The 20,908-nt window shown below is 29.9% G+C and overlaps 1 protein-coding gene across 8 annotated transcripts in view; it reads left to right on the top strand.

The window, feature by feature from the left end:
- Positions 1-20,908, top strand: part of LOC145261133 (microtubule-associated serine/threonine-protein kinase 3-like) — a 571,734-nt gene that overhangs the window by 480,422 nt on the left and 70,404 nt on the right. For all 8 annotated transcript variants that reach the window (XM_080119401.1, XM_080119402.1, XM_080119400.1 and 5 more), the window contains 7 exons: positions 1,239-1,365; positions 2,439-2,515; positions 2,852-2,922; positions 4,928-5,102; positions 7,032-7,123; positions 9,694-9,774; positions 17,488-17,558. In XM_080119401.1, coding sequence (XP_079975527.1) covers positions 1,239-1,365; positions 2,439-2,515; positions 2,852-2,922; positions 4,928-5,102; positions 7,032-7,123; positions 9,694-9,774; positions 17,488-17,558 — 694 coding nt within the window. The remainder of the gene's footprint in view (positions 1-1,238; positions 1,366-2,438; positions 2,516-2,851; positions 2,923-4,927; positions 5,103-7,031; positions 7,124-9,693; positions 9,775-17,487; positions 17,559-20,908) is intronic.

Genomic DNA, 20,908 nt, shown 5'->3' with positions numbered 1-20,908 from the left:
TGAGACTGGGAATAAAGAAAAGCATGAAGTGAGACTGGATTCATAACAATCTCCAAAAGAGAGATCTTCTAATGTAGATATTATCTCAGACTACTTGATTAACAAGCTAATTCGGCTTTTTTTTTTTTTTTTCTTTACAGTGATCGCCACTTATCAAGGCCCGGAAGCCACTCAGGGATAAGGGTTATTGCAAGTACATTACGTTAGTGTGGAGATTTGATGAAGTGTTTACTTAAGGGGGCAGTTCATTAGGAATTTGTTAACATTGGACTTGAAGACATCCAAGTTGTAGTCTGGTGGGAAGCAGGCAGACGGAACAGAGTTCCACAGACGTGCAGTTCTAAGAAAGAAGCTTTGTTCATGGAATCCTCGTTTTGATTTAGGCACAGATATAGAGTGGGGGAAATTTTTCACAGTGGATTCAGCTAGACGGGTGTTTTTCGTGAAAGATTGACGAGGGGGGGACCAGAGATTGGAGTTCAGACGAGCACCTGCCATGGAAATAACGATAAAACAAGGATAGGCTCGCAACGTCTCTTCTGTGGGAGAGAGGTTGCAGGGTAGAGAAAAGGGCATCCCCCACTAAGCCACGAAGTCTATTTTGTACTCTGTCAAGGCAGGATAGGCTGTTTTTAGCAGCTCCTGCCCAGATATGGCAACACTATTCCATCCTTGGACGTACTTGGCTTTTATATAGATAGAGAATTGCATCAGTAGTGAGATATCTTCTGGAGCGGTAGAAGGATCCCACTAACCGTTTGATTCATTCGTCAACTTTGATTAAATGAGGAAATTACATTGCCAGTAAAAACATAAGAATTTATCGTGGAGCTTAGAAGATCTGTGCAAATTCAGCTTTCTGTAACCATTTGACTTGTTAGTCGAGTTGTCTGAGACAATATCTGCATTAGGTGTTCCCATCTTTCAATATTAAATATGCTTGTGTTTATGGTATGAAAATAACATCTTTGTTATAAGAAAAAATAGTTTATCAAAATAGTTATCAAGGGTAAAAAAGGAGAGATGAGAAAGAAAAATATTTACTAATCATTATTTTTATCTATATTTGTATGAATATTTTGTTCAAATGTATGAATGTCTCATTCAAATGTATACAATATTGTTAAGTTTTCTAAATAATTCTAATGAATGAATAGCCATGAAACTGCACAAAAATATTTGGATTTGTCAAATTATTTATTATTGTTATACATTTTCTTTTTTTTTTTCTTTGAAAGGAATTTGATCCAGAGCAGTTTTATCATATGCTGGAAGCTGCAGAAGGCCATGCACGCCAGTATGTCAAGGCTGATATCCCACAATATATCATCGAAAAGTTGGGATTAAATAGGGATCCACTTGCTGGTTTGTAATACATTTTTTTTATTATTATTACTAAAATTAAAATAATGGGATTAAACATCCACTAATTGCTTATTGAAAATCTCTCTTTCTTGATAAGAATTTTGTTCTATTTTTATTCATAAATCGATAACACATACCTTCAAAATTTGGCCTGAAAACTGATTAAATACAGACAATTTCTCAAAAGTCAGCAGCCATTTTGAATTTCTAGTACATCCAAATGAATCTGCTTTTAAGAATTGTAAATCTCTAGAGATTATTACGTTTTAATAAAATCAGTTTTATTTGTAATAATAAAAAAAGATTTATAACATGAAAAAATATGTATATTGATTTGTGGTTTATAACAGAAAAACATACCATCATAAAGAAAACACAAATAATCTATAATATTTCGATGCGACTGTTGAAGGATACGCTGTAGGACAATTTTCTCTAAAAAGATCGGTTGTCTCGCACTTTGATTCAAACATGTCAGCAGGAACAACCCGAGATATGACAATGTCTCCCTAAACAAATCTGAAATTCAAGTGACCAATCACATTGCCTGATGCAATACTGTTCATGGGAATGTTGCAGAGATGGACAAGAAGAGAGGTTTGATTTGAAGATAAAACAAAAGACAGCAGAAAGTGTGATACAGCAGTAATTTGCAACTCATGACACCTGATTCAACTGTGCTGGTTGCAATAACCTGTGCAATTGAAATAGACAATTGCAATAGACTGTGAAATGGACTGGTTAACAAAAAAAATTAAATTGACCTCTGTTAGAGCAAAGTTTTATTCAGATTTTGCCCAATTTAAAAACACTTTTTAAGTTTCAAATATTGCCTAAAAATGGTCATTATAGCATTATGAAATTGTTAAATATTTATTTTCAAGATCAAGACCAACTAAAAACAAGTCTGGTATTTTTTTAAAGAAACCTTTTACAAAAATAGCATACTTTTAGCGCAATGTTATATGTATTTTGTAAAATTTGTTTTTTTTACAATTTTTCATAATTTACTGATGGTTTTGTTTTAATAAAAATGTGTCGAAAAATATGAATTTTTTGTTCTCTTATTTTAGATGTTCATGAAATTGGAATGCAAGATACTGATGTTGCTGACTGTACAAGTGGAGCAGAATCGGCTGATAGTAATGCTGTGAGTTGAAACGAATTTCACTTTATATTTTAATTTCTATTCTAAATACATTTCCTTTTCTTTTAAAGTCAGATATCTTTAATTTTAACATAAAAACTATTTTCACAGTTAATTTTCTTAATAGATCTTTTTGGCAATTTAAAAATGATTTAAATATTTTATATTTTAAGATAAAAAAAGAGCTCTACTACTTTTTTTAATTGACTTTTTCTTAAAATATTGCATTTAGAGAAAGGGTACCATATCTCAACTATCCCAAAAGTGGGAGATTATTTATATATTAATATAAAAATATCTTCCTTATTTAATTTAATCTATTTCTTGTTTTCGTATTAGACTAAGAAAAGAGCAACCCCATCAGAAGATGATTTTGAGACTATAAAACTAATAAGCAGTGGAGCATTTGCGTAAGTAATAAATTCTTTTTTGTTATTTCATTTCCTGTGGAAGGAATTTCCTGAGGAAGAAATTGATATTTTTCATGCTAAATCCAATCAGGATTCAAACATTTAAAATATTTTACAGACAATCAGAGAGCCTAATTATCTTTTCTCTAAAACCAGATAAATTAACCATTAAAAAATGTGTATCGTTGCCAGAAGCCTACTCAATTCCTTAATAGGCCATTTTTCTAAGCAACCAGTAGTCAATTATATTTTTATTTGACCTGACTGATTTGTACACTCTGCATGTCATAACTACTCGTGTATAATCTCATTTGTAGATGGAAAACAACAGCCAGAAAAGTAGTTTTACTCACAAGTAATCACTAGTGCATACAATAGATAATTCTCTTTTCCGCTAACTACCTTGAACACAATAAAAGTAAATAAAATTTCTTTTATGTAGAACTGTTATTCTATTTTTTTCAACACATTTTATATACTAAATATGTATCACAAAAATAAATTGAAATTGTAGCTAGAAACTTGGATCCTAATGGATCATATTAGAAGCTTATGATTTTATAAATTGGACTTTTTAGAATCTTGAGAAAATGTCTTATTTTGATATTGAGTAAATCATTTTTCTTTAGATTGCAAAATGCATTTAATGGAATGGAAGGGTTCTAATTCATTTGAAAAATTCAAAATAAAAACAAATGAAATAACATACAAGTCAATAATTTAATTAGAATATTATCAAAAAGAAAATGGCCGTAATGCATAAAAAATCAATAAAAAGTGCAATTTAACACACATTATATGATTGAATTAAACCCTTACTTTGTTGCCATACTATTTTATATAATCTGTTTGAACTACCAAGTTTAAAGTCTTTATGGATATATCCAAAACCTTAGGAAGTTTTATGTCGGATTAGTAGGCTTCAAGTGTTCTCTCCAATGATGGCAATAGAGAAACACTTATAGAATCAATATGGCACAATACTGATAGACCCAGGTGGTTGAGGGTTTCCGTGTTGTAGGACCTATTGCACCACTCACCTCCGCAGCAATAGCTTGGAATACAATAATGTTGAGAAGACCAGCATATTTTGATCACCTGCAGTCCTCTGTTGGATTAGAATTTCATATTAGAATCAAGGTTTTTTAGTAGAATCATGGTAACACTCAGACTATCTTGTCTAACCAATTATACTTTCTAGAAAAAGTCTAAGAATTAAAAATAAAATTGAAAAGTTAATTTATTTTACTGATTGTTTTGTAAATCAATTTATAAGTTACTTTAAAGAAACTTTGATTGAATGCTTGATCGTGTCAGAAATATAAATGTTCACTAAAGGGTAAACTTTTTTCAAATTATACAAGACCTAATCAGAAGATTGTTTCATTTGTTTGGCCATTTGTTACGTCATGTCTTGGTTATCCTTACACATGGTAACTATAAAGCCTGTAATTACTTGAGAAAAAGAACATGGCTGTTAACTAAAGACCTTGCACTCCTATGATAAAACAATTTTGAAGTCTAGTCTTCACTAATACCTACGGCTCTTGACAATGAAATTACAACTGGATCTTAATTGTGATGAAGGAAGCAGAAAAAAATAAAAGTAAAATAGCAATACAGAATCTTTATAAAATTGATTGTAGTTAGTTCTGCCTCATATCATAGCCATGATAAGGACTGCTTAAATGCAGCAGAGTATATTTTTGTGAACAAAAAGTTTTGCACAACCTTCAAACATGGAATGACGTCATACATAAAATGGTCTCACAGTAAATTTAAATCTCTAAATTATTCATTTATTCATTTTGTAAACAAGGAATTTTTTTTTGAATTTGCAAGGATTTCATTGAATACATAATTGTGCTGTACCATTTAAATTTGAACTTTATTCATTTTATTAAAATACTTGGAGTTAGGGTGGGGAGTCTAGTATTTGTTTTACATATTAAAAAAAATTACAATTTCAAAATCTATATTTTTTATACTGTTTTCTCTTTTGTAGATCTGTGTATTTAGTACGGCACAAAGAATCTCGAAAACGGTTTGCAATAAAGAAAATCGGAAAACATCATTTGATAATGCGCAATCAAACAGAACAAGCTTTTGTTGAAAGAGATATTCTGACGTTTACTGACAATCCATTTGTTGTTAGTATGTACTGCAGTTTTGAAACTAAGGTGAAGCTATTTTTATGATGATTATTATTATTATGATTATTAGTATTATTATTATGATGATTTAAAAAGAAAAATAATTTACTATTGTCTGTCTAATCACCTCAAAATTGCACATAAAAAATCTATGAAATTTTTCTAGATATGTAAGTCTTAGGGAAGGAGTGAGGTTTTTAAAAAACGAATACCTTAAAAAAAGAAGAGTGAAGTCTTAAAATTTCTGGAATATACCTTAAACTAAGAAAAAAAACCCAATGCATTTTTTTATCTAACAAAAAAGAAATAGTATATACAACAAGTATATTTCTTCAACATCCAAGATTTGTTTCTACTTAAAAACAATTGTAACATAATTTAAATCAATGCAATGTTGTAAATGTACAATGTAGTGTCACCTTCCATGTTTGTTTTGAATATAGCAAACATTAAAATAACTCGGCACTGATATACAATAAAATTTATAATATAATAATCTCTATGCAATATATAGTTCAGTATGTTTGTTTGCATTTACAATATTTATATTTAAACTAATTAACAGATCATTATTAATTTTAGAACACAGCTCTTTGGCATAAGGAATTACAATGAGAGCTATGGTTAGTACAATTCAGTTTTATATAGAGTAGGCAAATATGGTGTGGAAGCTAATGATGCGACAGTTGGAATCAGGAATTGGAAATATCAGAACTTTTTGATGTATCGGAATCTGAAAAAATTGTTTTCTTTTCCGATGACAAAAACGATTTTTTTAATTGTCTTTTTAATTTGATTTTGTTTAAAAGAAAATCTTCCACTGTTGGTAGTAATAACAAAATAATGTTTATTGATTTTGAACGACCAAAACTAAAATCTATACATCATCCCCACAAGTGTATTTTTACGTTTGCAAAAATATCTGCACATTGAACATGTGTTTTTATGGTAATCAGAAAAAATAACAAATCTATGGTTAAATATTTAGAGATTTATAAAGAACCTGAATCGAAATCAATAATTTAGTATGGAATCGGGAAAAATATTGGAATCATTCCATCACTAGTGGAAGCCCTTTGTGAAAATTTTTAAATTAAATATGTTTATAAAATTTTAATTATATGTATTGGATATCAATTAATAATTGTTAAAATTTCAGTTTAAACAGTTTTTAATATAGACACAACTTCCTGTTTGAAAATTCATATATTTCAAATATGTATTAAGTATGATTTATAGTCATTATACACCGATTAAGCAAGATTCCTTGAATTTTTATTTTTTAAGATATCTTAAATTTTCTATATTTTCTGCAATTAAAATCAGGCTATGGCTTTTGATCAAAATTGTGAGAAAAATTTTAGAAATCTTTGTAAGGAAGCATAAAAGTGACACAGAACTGTTCTGTTTGTGGGAATTAAATTTACTCCTGAGAATGGTATTTTTCTAGTTACCAATATAATTAAGTTTGGGAAGCATTCTTTTATTTTTTATATTATTTGTTTTATTGATAATCAAACCATGTGATCACTGTTTAAAACAAAGTGCATAGAATGATATAAACAAGTTTTGACATTCTTTGGCTAATATTAAAAAAAAAAAAAAACAAGTCATGCATTGATCTAATTTTTCTTTTTTCTGGTCCATGTTTTGTCCAAGCTAATGCTTAAAAAAGATTTTTATTTAAGATAATTAGATTTTTACAGAACTTTATCATTTATTATAGTTTTTACATTAAATGTCAAGTATTATGAATATTAAAACACGTTAAGGATGAAATTTTATTTTAATAGCTTTTAGACTGAACTTACAGCCAAAAAGAACATTTTGAAAGTGAGATAATAATTTTTTCTTATGGTTTCAAAATACTGCAATCATATTCAAAATATGTCCCTCTAAACAATGTATGAGATGAATGCTTTGAATTTAAATATATTTTCTACTTGTTTTTAACAGAAACATTTGTGCATGGTCATGGAATACGTGGAAGGAGGGGACTGTGCCACTTTACTCAAGTTCACTGGAGGTCTTCATTTAGATCTTGCTAGGTGAGTTTTTTGATTGAGAAACTTTATTTCATATGATGAACATGTGTATTAGCTTCTCCAGAAAATATCATTTTTTGATTGTTGACAAGTAAAGCAATGAAGTAGAAAAACATCTTTATTGAATCAATTCGTATATATATATATATATATATATATTCCCATAACGCTCAAAGATTCTGTATAGTCGTTTCAAGAATAATAAAAAAAACAAAAACCAAGGAGATCTTTTCGTTTATTCGTAAGTGTTTTATTTATTTATTTTTAAATATTTAAAATAAAGCAAAACCGCTTTCTGTCTACAAAAAATTATTTTTTCATGCTAGAAACTTATTGCGATTACCAAATTATTTTATGTGGGGAAGAGTTTATTTTTTTATCTATCGAACTTCGGAACGTAAAAAAATCTCATCAGGGGAAATAACTACCCGTTTCTAAAAAAAATCGATGTTGAAAATAATAATTCCAAATAAATTAAATATATTATCAGTATAATTGTTATTTAAAGTTGATGAAATAACTATCCTAAATATAACACTTAAAACAACTCTTTCGCTAGAAACTTAAACTAACATACAGCTATTTAATAAAATCGATTTTCCTTAATATGATATGCAAATGAGGTGACTCTTAATTGTATATTTTGAAATAACCATACTCTATATAGAAATAAATGAAACATGGACCTTTTGTATATATTAATCAAATTGTGAACAAACAAATGAACGGAATACAAATTTATATATATAAATTAATAGTTTGGCAAAGCCACAGGGGAGATAACCAAACAAGGAAAAACCTTAAGCAAAATTCATCCCAAAGCGGCAAAACTGAATCTAGCCTGCCAGAACAATATATATACAAATGTAGGCAAATTTGAGCATATTTTATTTGTTTGAAAATATAGGTTTATTTTTTTACCAATTGTCATAGAATTTTAACCATATAAGATTATTATAATCTTCAAAAAGCCTGCAAATTATCACATAGTTTCATCCCATAGAACCAAAGATATGAGCATTTCAGTATTCAATTTAATTTGTGACCCTCACTTTTTACAACTATAATTTATTCATGTCTTGGAAACTACTCATTTCCTGGAATTTTCGTTTTCAGCACCCCCGAAAACCTATAATAGTGGTAATTTTAAAGAATTTTTTTTGAGAATGGAAAGATACTGCACCTTTAACAATGTTTCAATCATAGTCATTTGTTTTCATAGTTTTGCATATGAATTACAAAATATCTGATATTTTGCCAAAACCTTGGACTTAATTCCAAATATTTTTCATGTTATATCTCCCCTCTTTGGTTTTCATACATAAATAAATTTCACAGTGTATATTTATTATTTGATATTAGAGATATTCATAATTGTACCTTATTTCCAAACGAAGGGAGATATAACAAATGAGAAATATTTGGAATCAAGTCTCCTCTTGCTTTTATTTCAGATCATTTGAAACCATAGCAAGTTTGAATCTCCCCTCTGTCAAGGTTAGAGGTTTTAGGGAAATATATATAATTTAATGTCTATTAGAATATTCCTTATAGAAAGAAAAGTTAGAGAATCTACATAAAATCTAAAAGTGTGTTCCTTTACCAACTTTACGAGGGAAGATAATGGAAATGTTCCCGATTCTCTAAGTGCAGCTCTAAAAGAACTATGAGGTTATAAGAAGAGAGATCTATGAAGATATAATACTTTAAAAACTTCAAAAAAAATATCCCATTTTTATGAAATAGAAATATGTATATAATTTTCTGGAGAAGACTATGGAAGTGATCATAACATGTACATATCCCCAAAGTGATCCATACAAAAAAGAACGTTATTGATGAGAACATGTGCAATATACTGTCCTCATCAACCACTAACCTGACGGTGGTATTCAGTTTCAGTGGCTAATATAGTACTGCTATCTGTGCCGTCGCTTTTTTCAAGGATAAGCATTAATGAGATGGAAAGCTTGTCAGTTGATGAAGAATATCATGAGAGGATTGAAAATGATGAATAAACAAAAGTTGATTACTTATGAGGACAGTTAATTAGTAGTATTTGAAGATGACCGTGTTGTAATTTGCAGGGAGCAGTCCTGTGGTAATGTGTTCTGTAGATCACTAATAATACGATATTTGAAAAAATATATGTGTTAAAATCTAAATTTGAATCCTGAATATCACATTCCAGGCAAGATTATACTTTAAAGGATTATTTAAAAATACAGTTGTCATTATTGATATGTTTATCTACATTGTGCTTGTGGTGATGGATGGTTTCATTGTAATTTTTTTCTCTTTCAGACCGGGGATTTCACCGTTCTGGTTTCTTCTCTCAAAACTAAACAACTTCATATACAAAATAATCAACACTGATTATTTAATTTTAAAACATTTTAATTTTAATGGATATCTATTTTTCCTTATCTAAAAGTTGTTAGTGACTTTTCCAACCCCATGCATTCTATACCTACACTTCAAAAAGTGCATATTACCTCTAATTTTTTTAGATCATCTCTTGACTGATTTAATATTTGTTATAATTTACTTTAATGACTTTTTTTTTCTTTCAGAATGTATTTTGCTGAAACAGTGTTAGCATTGGAGTATTTACATAGCTATGGAATTGTACATAGAGACCTCAAACCTGATAAGTAAGTTGCATTGAGGAGACAAGTGATTTATATTTATTTATATATATATATATATATATATATATATATATATATATATATATACATACACACAGGCACAATATAATAATCAATAGAGTATTACCTCTATACTAATAAATATGAAATCTGCATGAATTAAAATATGTTTAAGCATATTTTACGACCAAGCTATGCCGGACAACCACTACTATATATTGGGTACAATATCATAATCAATAGAGAATTTACATGTATATTTATAGAAATAAATAGAAAATATTCATAAATTAAAATATCATATTTAAGCATATTTTTTATGACTGGGCAATGCCAAGTGGCTTGCTAGTATATATATATATATATATATATATATATATATATATATATATATATATATATATATAGAGTAATGAAATCATACCCCCACCTTAAGTCTCCTGTGCGTCATGAGTAAGTTGCTAGAATCTGTATTAAATACAGAAGTAATCAAACATCTCAACAAAAATAACCTTCTTAGTGACACTCAATATGGTTTCCGTTCTGCTAGATCTACAGCAGATGTCCTTACAGTTATATCGCATAGGATTAGCAAATCTCTCGACGGTGGCAATCTTTCTAGGGCAATTGCTCTTGACATATCTAAAGCCTTTGATAGGGTATGGCATAAAGGTTTACTTCATAAGATCGCTAGCTATGGTATAGCTGGAAAAGTCTTCTCAATTATTAAATCATTTCTTTCTGATAGATTCATAAGAGTAGTAGTTGAGGGGCAAAAATCAGAAGCTCACAATATTAATGCCGGTGTCCCTCAGGGATCCATCCTGGGCCCAACTCTTTTCCTGATCTACATTAATGATCTTCCAAATCATATCCTTACATCATTTGTAGACATTTATGCTGACGACACTACCATTTATGGTACCACATCTAAGACAGTAAACGAGCAAGTTCTCTCCAATTCTCTCTCCTCTGATCTTGAGCACGTAGTACAATGGGGAAAGGAGTGGCTGGTTACTTTTAATGCATCTAAAACCAAGCTTCTCTCTTTACATCATCAACATTCTAATCCACATTTGTCATCAATTGAAATGAATGGCTCTCGTCTTCAGGAGGCCTCAAGTTTTGACAAGCTTCTGGGCTTGACCATTACTCCTGATCTTAAATGGAACACGTATATCAAATCTGTTGCCAAGGCCGCTGGAAAAATGGTAGGATCTTTCTATCGATCCAGTAGATATCTCACTGCTGATGCTATTCTCTATCTATATAAGAGCCAGGTACGTCCAAGGATGGAATACTGTTGCCACATCTGGGCAGGAGCTGCTAGAAAGAACTTGTCCTGCCTTGATAGAGTTCAAAATAGACTTCGTAGCCTCGTAGGAGATGTCCTTTTCTCCTCCTTGCAACCTCTATCTCACAGAAGAGATGTTGCGAGTTTGTCTCTGATGTATCGTTATTTTCATGGAAAGTGTTCAACTGAGCTTCAATCTATGGTCCCCCCTCGCCAAACTTTCACAAGAAACACTCGTCTAGCTGTAAACACTATCAATAATTTCCCCCACTCTTTATCTGTGCCTAAACCTAAACGTAGATTCCATGAACAAAGCTTCTTTCTTAGAACTGCACGCCTGTGGAATTGTCTTCCGTTTTCCTGCTTTCCGGCTGACTACAATATGGTTTTGTTCAAGTCTAAAGTAAATAAGTTCTTGATGAGCCGTTCCATATAAGTTATTAAATTTACCAAATTTTCATTACTAATTATTACTATATTGACCAACTTCTACTGTACACTCTTTAACCCTTATCCTTGAGTGGCCTCTGGGCCTTGATAATGTGGTGATGCCTTTGTAAAAAAAAAAAAAAAAAAAAAAAAAAAAAACTCATAAGAACAGAACATAATTCAAAATGGTGTAATAAAAGGTAATTGCAACTTTTCTTCCAATTTTAAGATTTTGTAATCATGCCCAAATACATTTTATTTTCTTTTGATGGATTGATAGTTGCTATTTCTTTTGACGAGTTAAGGACAAAATAGATTCATTGATTGATATAATAATTAAGTGAATGATTTTGTGCCATGAAACAGTTGCTGTCAAAAACTTGAATGTCTACATAAAGGAATAAATTGTAAGATAGTCAACATCATGAAATTTAGAATATAATTTTTTGTCATTTGTTTATGAAAATTTCAAATTAAATTCAGTAATACAAAAATGCAAAGTTTTGTACCCCTTGTTGAATAATAAATTTGTCATAAATTTTTTTAAATTTAATTTAATTCTAAATTTTTATTTATAATATTCCTCTACCTCGTATATTGGGCTTCTATATTTGATTGCAATTGTCTTATAAATATTGATACTAATTTCAAAATTACAGTTAATTTAGATAAGTCTACATAGTATTTCAAAATTACAGTTTATTTAGATAAGTCTACATATTTGAATAATCAGCTAAACAATTTTTAAGTCTGTAGTTTTATGAATTTGTCTGGTGCCTTTTTTTTTTTCTTTCTTATAAATCAACCATTTTTAGGTGACTTAACACATGCCAGCATGTCAAATATAATGATTAATGTCAGAACAAAATACAGTAGAACTCCGGGATACGATGGCCTTGGCGTACAGTTTTTTCAGGTTACGATGTGGAATACAATGTTTTTCCGGCCCCTGGTTATGGTATTTGTCCAACCTTATGATGTTATTTATAATGTTATTTGATTATATACATGTGTACTTTATATTGTACTGTATTTTATTGCTAGTTTTTAATGCCGTATCCCGGAGTTCTACTGTACTTATTCTCACTAATTCATTGAATAAATCCAATCCAATAAAAGCAAAGTGCTCGAAGTATAACAGACGTCTGTTGAAGGGTATTCACTTGGTTGCATGCCTCCAAACAGTTTCCAGGCAGTCAATGAGCAAGGTGGAAGTTCCAGACTGATGATGAGTATTATAAGTGCAGTCACATTATTAAAGCTGTAGATAGCTGGAGAGCAACTAACAATGGTCCTGCAAAGTGATTCCAAGATAATTTTATAGGTATACTTTGTTCAGTGCAGATCGTTGTCAGCAGTAATACCCAAGTCATGTTCGCAAGAAGATTTTTTTCATATTAGTGTTGTGGATACTGGGTTTTTTCTCCCCAAGTAGATATCTAATATTAGTAATTTTTTTACATTCCTTTTCAATTATTTGGATGATAAAATGCAATATAAAAATAATCTTTTATGTAAATGGATTAAATAAGAGGCTCAAGATGAGGAAAATTGAAAATAATTTTTTCATTAATGTTTTTATGTTTGCAAATCTCTATAATATTGTGTCATATGTTTTTATGTACATTATAAGCTTTTACATGCATTTTAAGAAATGAGATCATCTAATGAGAATTGAAAATTCATTTGCTATGGTAAAATTTTAAAAATTTATCCATTCTAAAATGAACTGTTCCAAAATAGAATTCTGATGTTATGTCTTTTTATTGAATGTAATTTTAATAAATCTAATTGTTTAAATTCAAGATAAATAAAAAATAAATTCCCAAAATGGAGGTCCGCTAGGTATAGTGTTTTTCTAGAGGTACATAATGCAGTTGCCAAGCCAAGTTCAGTATCTGTCTTGAATCATTATACTCACTTTTGGGCTAATATGCTTCAGAAAAGTATAAATCCTCTAATTTCGCCAAGCTATGAGTTAAATATGTATGTTAATCTGGTTATAATTGCATATCTGAAAAGAGGTGAGCTCCTCTAGATATAACTATCCAAGGCATACTACATATCAGTGTATTCATAGGCAATCATTGAGGACATGAGATAAGAACTCCCAAATAACTAAATTGGCTAAATTAGAGATCGTTTATTTTGTTGGCAACTCTGGAATCATATTATTTTTAGAAGTTATTTGTATTTTCTGCAGATATTCCATTTCTGTTTAGTATTATGTTGCATCTCAGCTTGTTACAGTTTGTTTGGAAAGGAGATGTGAATTGCTAAAGAATCCTCGTTGCCTTCACATCTAAAATATAAAATTATCTTCTTGAATGTTCAAAGTCAGCCTCAAATCGTGTTTAATCTGATAAATCAGACTTTGATTCCGACTAGCCAATTTTCATTTCAGTTGCACCATGGAAATATAGCATACGCCATTACAATTTATTATAATAGTTTTTCCAGCCCAGATGATTGTGGAACATTTCTAAATAATTAGCTGAAAATAAAAAATCAGCAAATGTGTAAACTTATGTTAAATAGAAGAATATAATAGAAGTTTTGTACATTAAGTTTGAAAATGAACAAATTATTAAAAACTAAAGTAACTTTATTGTATCCTGAGTATTGCGGGTAGGTACAGCTAGTGTTCTATAAGATGGAATTTCTTTTCAAAATGTTCCAACAACCAAATCGATCAGATCTGATATCTTTGCTGATAATGATATATAAACTTATACAATCATGCTAATCTTAGGTATGATACATTCAACTACAGCTTATGTATTACTGAGTTATGGATTACTGAGTTGGGGTAGTATCTTAGTTGTTGTTACTCTAAAGTCCATTCTGACCTTTCATTTAGAGTCACGGTTCAATCTTAGGATAAAATAGAATATATTGTTTGAAGATTATTTATTTACAAAATTTATGAATATAAATATTTATCCCAAGTTGGCCTATTTATGCTGCGAAAAGTAGTGGCATTTTCATAAAATTTAACTTGCGATTATCTCGGCTATTTTTTTTTTGCTTATATCTGTATAATGACTATATAAATAAAAATTGAACAAATAAGCTTAAAACTTTTATATTTGACTAATTTTTGGATAAGAAATTAAAAGAAAAAAAATTTTGGATCTCTTTTTAATATTGAAAGATTTTGTGAAATAATTCAACTTTTCACATAAAAATAGATACCGTCAGCCAAAACTTTATAAACAGCTAAAGCTAAATTTTGATTTTACATAAGTAAAAGTACACATCAATACAAGAAAAAATAACACAAAAATCACAAAGCTATCTTTTCAAGTTATGATCATTTTAATATTCACAAATATAGCACAAACATGTTTAAATTACAACATGGCAATTTTGAAAGCTACTGACAAAAAAAAAGTCATACAAAATGCTTTCATCTCTTCTAGTATAAGAAGTAAAAGTACAATTATGTTTAATTCAATTTTGGCCTTCATTTTGAAGATGGGAAACTGAACATTGCATTCTTTATAAAAGTAAAATTGCACTAATGGACAATTTTAAAATATCAAATAAAACTGAATAAAAAGACAGCAAATATGAACATGCAATATAATTCTATACATAATGATTATTATGCCTTTTTTTTTCTTTTCTTTTTTTTTGAAAACACTTGCAGCTGCAACTTACTTGATTATAATTAAATAAAAATGCTGCTGATGTGTTCAATTTTGGTAGCGGAAATAAAGTATCAGCTGTCATAAATGTATACTAATTTCCAAATCACATAACACAAAAACTATTTAAGAAACCTATATTGAATGTCAAAGGCTAAAACATGAATGTTCAAATGTTCTAAAATTAAATCTCTGCTTTCATAGATGGTTTATTATAAATACCTCATATTTATTCCTCTCAAAAAAAGATCCAATAGATGTTTTATCTACAAATCCAAAACATTGCTCAGTTGTTTACATTACATGCTGAACATGTGCTAAACACAAAATTATGTCTGAATATTTGAAAGATTCAGACATAATTTTCACAGATTAATGTACAGAAATGGTTTCTTATCACTTATATTGATATTGAAGCATTATAGCTACCTATTTGGCAGAATACTATGGTCAAACAATTTTCATTCATTAACTTGCTAATTTTCTGTGTTCATGGTTCACGCAGTTTCATCTCAAACACTGTAAATATGGGCATTTTGTTTTGCTCAGTGCCTGCACACAAATAAAGCTAGATATAATTTCTTAGTATCATTTGATAGGAAATTGAATTACTTTAATTTGATATCACATTTGCCAAGGATATTATGAATGTAGTAAATTAAATGATAAACAAATTTTGAAAACGAATTATATATAGATTTCTTTTTGTATATTTGTGGCAATTTTTATAAGAAAATAAAGATCATTCTTTGCTTAATTTGATGCTATTTTTAGTTTTTTTATTGTTTGAACGACAGAAATGCACAAGAGTTTTGAATAAGGCATATGACTTTTCTTGATAATGTAAAAATTACCAACAAGCAACATCACAATTTTATCACTTTTGTGTGTCATGAAAATGAGTAGAGAATAGAAAAACATGCACACACACACACACACACAAGGTTTTCTCTTTAATATATAATATTTTTTTTTTATCCAAAAGTGAATTCGAAAAATTGAGATGGAGGCTAGTAAACATAACCTAAATTTATCCAGTTTTTATGAATTCTACTCAGTTTGAAGGTTGCTGCCAGTACCTAATCTAAAGATAAAGTATATTTATTGAATAAGATAATGGAACATTGTACTGGTAGTTTCACTCATCTTATGGAGCTTTAATTTGGTTATATGCAAGGGAGATGTCATATTCTTCCATCATTTGGTTGAAGATACTGGGAAGATCCTTTATCCCATTAAACTAGATCATAGACCACTTGTGACTCAAAGAATTGTGGCTTAATATTTTTCAAAATAAGTCAAACAAAATTCTTTTAAATTTGGAAAGTTAGCACAAAATTGTAAGAATTTATTCAGAAACATAGTGAGAGGACAAAGAAATAAAAATAAGAGAAAAAAGAAAGAGAGGAGAAAAAAAAGAAAGAGTGGAGAAATGGAGAAAATGAGAAAAACAATAATGAAATGAAACAGAGGAGAAAAAAAAGAGAAAACTTTTTACAAAGGCTTTTATAAAGTTTTATAAAGTTTACATTTTTATGAAGTTTTATAAAGTTTACATTTTTATGAAGTTTACATTTGACCCAGTTTTCTGCCCAACTAGGTGTTGGGACATGTTTATGTGTTAGACATAATTTTTTTATGGATGCATTAATGAAAAAAAAATAGTTTAATCTATATGAAGTCACGAATCATGTTTCAACATGTTGCTGAAATAAAACTTATATGAACAAAGTTGTTCTTCTGGATTGTTTCTGCACAATTTTGTGACACATAATCTGGGTAAATATAAGAATTATTAATTTCATCTATATTATCTTTCTCTTAATAAACTATAGCATTATGTTTATAAAGACTTCACTTAATTGAAGCTCTTATCTTCAGTTATACACTGTTTAAATTGGACTTGTAATCAGTATCACACAACCAACTAAGTTTGAATGACTAAGGTACTAATTAGATATCAAGATAAATTTGACACTTTTTCATATCTTACATCACTATATATATATATATATATATATATATATATATATATATATATATATATATATATATATATATATATATATGCATACCTACAAAGTTTTTTGGTTTATTGAAAAGAAGGCATTTAGTTTGGGATTCAAATTAGACTGTAAATATTAAAAAATAAGAACTTTTATCAAAATGAAATAATTTCCGTATTAAATGACGCAAAAAGGATTAATATGCTGTAAAACAAAACAAACTTATCCTGTAAGATGTTTGGATGATTTAGACTGCATAACAATCTACTGATCTAGTAGGTAATCATATACATTCTTGTCTAAATTAATGTTTTTTTGTTGTTTTTTTTTTACCCAGTTTGCTGATCACTGCTACTGGACACATAAAGTTGACTGATTTTGGCCTCTCTAAAGTTGGACTCATGAGCTGTAAGTAAATCCACAAATTTTTTTCGTCTCATTTAATTTTATTTATTTTTTCATATTAGAAAAAATGTTTGAATCAAGTGAATGTGAAATAGTCTCCCTCTCCTTTTCTCTCTCTCTCTCTCTCTCTTTCTCTATAGCTATGGTTTAAATAATATTAATACTGTGCTGATATTACCTATTTGTAATCAGGGATGTGAGTTCACATTTTAGTGGCATTTGCTTTCTTTTTTATTCAGAAAAAGTAGGTTTCCACTTAAATCATTAGATGTAAATTAACTTTTTGGTTGAAATTGGCTTTTTTAAAAAATTTTAAACAATAGGCTGATTTCTGCCAAATCATTAGAACTTTGCTTGATTTCATTTTATTTGTTTCATCCTCTCTTTCACTTTATCTTTTTTTCTCTTTTCCCATTTTTCACTCTTCTTCACTGTCTGGGCTTGATTTCCCATCTTACACTAGTTCTCTCTCAGAATGTTCATTTTGTCATACTTCAAACTTCATGAAACATGTAGGGGAGGTAGAAGATTTTCATCAAAGAATGACTTCTTGTTTCCTTCCCACCACATGTGCACTTTGGATCTTTCTCTTAACTTTTGAAATTATGAACCAAAATATTCTAACTTTCATTGAATATTTTAATTATTGTCTTTTTTTTCTTGTTTATTTTTTTAATCAAAGATATCTTTAATGTTTGAAAACTTTATTTACTTACAAAATAAATTTTAAACATTCTTTTTACACTAAAAGTTAATTTTATTGAAGTTAAAGCATACTAATTGGTACTTTCTATATAAATTTTTGTGTAATTATCCTTCATTTTTAGAAGATTCTAGCATTTTGGGGGCTACTTGAACTTAGGATTGGTATTGTTGGGAAAGAGGGGTGGGGGGTCCATTGGAATTTCAGATTTTTTTTTTACTGGTTACTCATCTTTGTTTTAACTTCAATCTTATGTTTTATAGTTAGTCTTATTACTTTTGACTTATAACAGACAGTGATGGCAGCAAAAATTCATAAAATAAGATGGGGGTGGGTGAGGCAAACACTATAAAGTATAAAGGAACTGAGTAAAAGACAGAAACTTAGAAGTGTGTGACTTAATGAGTAAATTGAAAATTACAGCTAATTAGAACAATTAAAATGTTTTTTTTTTCCAAACATAACTCGATTCCCAAACCAAGGAATATTTTAATATGTAGTTTGTGTGATGAAAATATACAGAGAAAAAACTTTGGAAAGCAAACATTGATTAACTCAGTTCAAGTATAATGACTAGTAGAATACCTGCCCCAAGATGATCCAGTTGTTAGGTTAGAAGATCATGTGTATTGTAACATAATCCCCCATTGAGGAGTGTTAGAACTACGCTGAGGTAGCTTTGTATTCCCGGGTGACACCAGATAACCTAAGGATTTAAGATAGAGAAGATAAATATATATATTTTATTTCATGTCAAAATAGATATTGTTTGAAACCAGAGAAATATATTTTTACGGCTAAAAGTTGATGACAAGAAATTTCACTTATAACATTGTCTGGCCTTAAATGAACTCAAAGTCGGATGTCAGAATTGACATCTGACCTTGGAAATCATGAGAATGAGTAATTCAGATTTCAGGTATGGGAATGGTGCCCACTCAGGGACCTGGGGCTTAGGATTTTGTGGAGATTTTGTGGCGAAATCTTATTGGCTGGGGAGAATTTCCACCCCATCCACATACCTTACTATATATACGACTGTCATGTGAAAATTAGCCAGTGAGAGTTGGGAGTTGAGTTGGAGTAGAAGTTGGTATCCGATAAGAACAGACCGTATAGAGACGTGACCCCCTCCCCACCTCATCCATCCCTCTGTCGCTGTTTGTGAAGAGATTAAGACTGTGAAAAAAAAAAAACTTACAAAAACTGAATGAAATCTGTAAAAACATTTGTACATAATTCTGCGAAATTAAGCTTCTGTAGATAGACTTCATGAGTTTGTCTTTATTCCTGCCTGCTGTTTCGATATTCGCTTTGAGCATACCAGATTTCATGTAACAATCTCAGAGAAGACTATACTGCGCGAGCCGAGATTTTTAGATAAAAAGGGGTCCTTAACCACCTTCTCGAGTGAGGGGTTACAGTATATATATATATATATATATATATACAGTAGCATCCAAAACTAAGGGACAAAATTTTAAAACCAAATATTTGTTAGAAATAACAACTGTGAAAAGATGAAATTTTGACAACTGGTAGTCATTATCATCCATAATAACATACTGAAATTTGAATCATTTGAAAAGGATAGAAAAAGAATTATAACAATTATTTATTTATTTTCAAAATAGTTACGTCCAAAAGTAAGGGACAAAATTGAGAAAACCATGTAAACAAAACAAAAAAACAATTAAAAAAAACAAAAAATAAATAAAAATACATGTACAATCAATATTTAGTAAATGAGCCCTTGCTCTCAATGACAGCTGCACATCTTCGACTACAAGAACGAATCAGTTCTTGACAATTCTCGATACTAGTTTTAAACCATTCTTCTTGAAGCTTCACCCACAAATCCTCCGTGTTAGTGGAATTTCTTTTCATAACTTTCACTCCTAAGGTCTTGCAAAGATTTTCTGTTGGATTTAAGTCAGAACTTTGCTGTGGCCAATCCATAATTTCAAAATCTTGCTCGCTAAGGTAACTCATTACCACCTTTGCCTTGTGATATGGGGCATTGTCTTGCATTAAGGTTGACCTATCGAAACCGAATTCTGTATGATTGGCACAACATGATCTTGAACAATCTTTTTATAGATCTGCACGTTTACACAAATTTGTAAGCGGACAAGAGGCGTTGTACGTTGGCTAGAAAACATTCCAAATACCATGACACTTCCACCCCCAAACTTGACAGTTTTCTTAGTACACTTTTCTAATAGAAAATAAAAACCTGGACTGGATTCTTGGCAACATTCTCCGCTCTAACACATTCAGTCTGGTTCTCGAGAACTCAACTCGACTCAATTCGATGCCGACCTCTTCACTGCCAGCTTTATATACTGGGTAGGGAAGTAGTATCTGTCTTTGTCGGACACTCCTTAGCAAAAGTGGGGCTACTCAGCTAGACACAGCTAGCCCTCCATACTCGGCTAGACACAGCTAGCCCTCCATACTCGGCTAGACACAGCTAGCCCACGATACTTAAAGAAATCCAACACATCCCACTGGGAATAACAAACAAAAAGACAAAAATGTCTGCCTCACTTCATCATATCTTCAACCTTCGCAGTTTGATGATGACTCATTCAATTCTTCCTTTGACAACGCTTTTCATTTTATTTTTTTCATTTTATTTTTTTTACAT

This window comes from Euprymna scolopes, chromosome 37 (genome assembly GCF_053919585.1).
Source record: "Euprymna scolopes isolate OS-2025 chromosome 37, ASM5391958v1, whole genome shotgun sequence".
In the NCBI taxonomy this organism is placed as follows: domain Eukaryota; kingdom Metazoa; phylum Mollusca; class Cephalopoda; order Sepiida; family Sepiolidae; genus Euprymna; species Euprymna scolopes.
The sequence above is the reverse complement of the archived record's forward strand: the minus strand, read 5'-3'. Positions and strand labels throughout refer to the sequence as shown.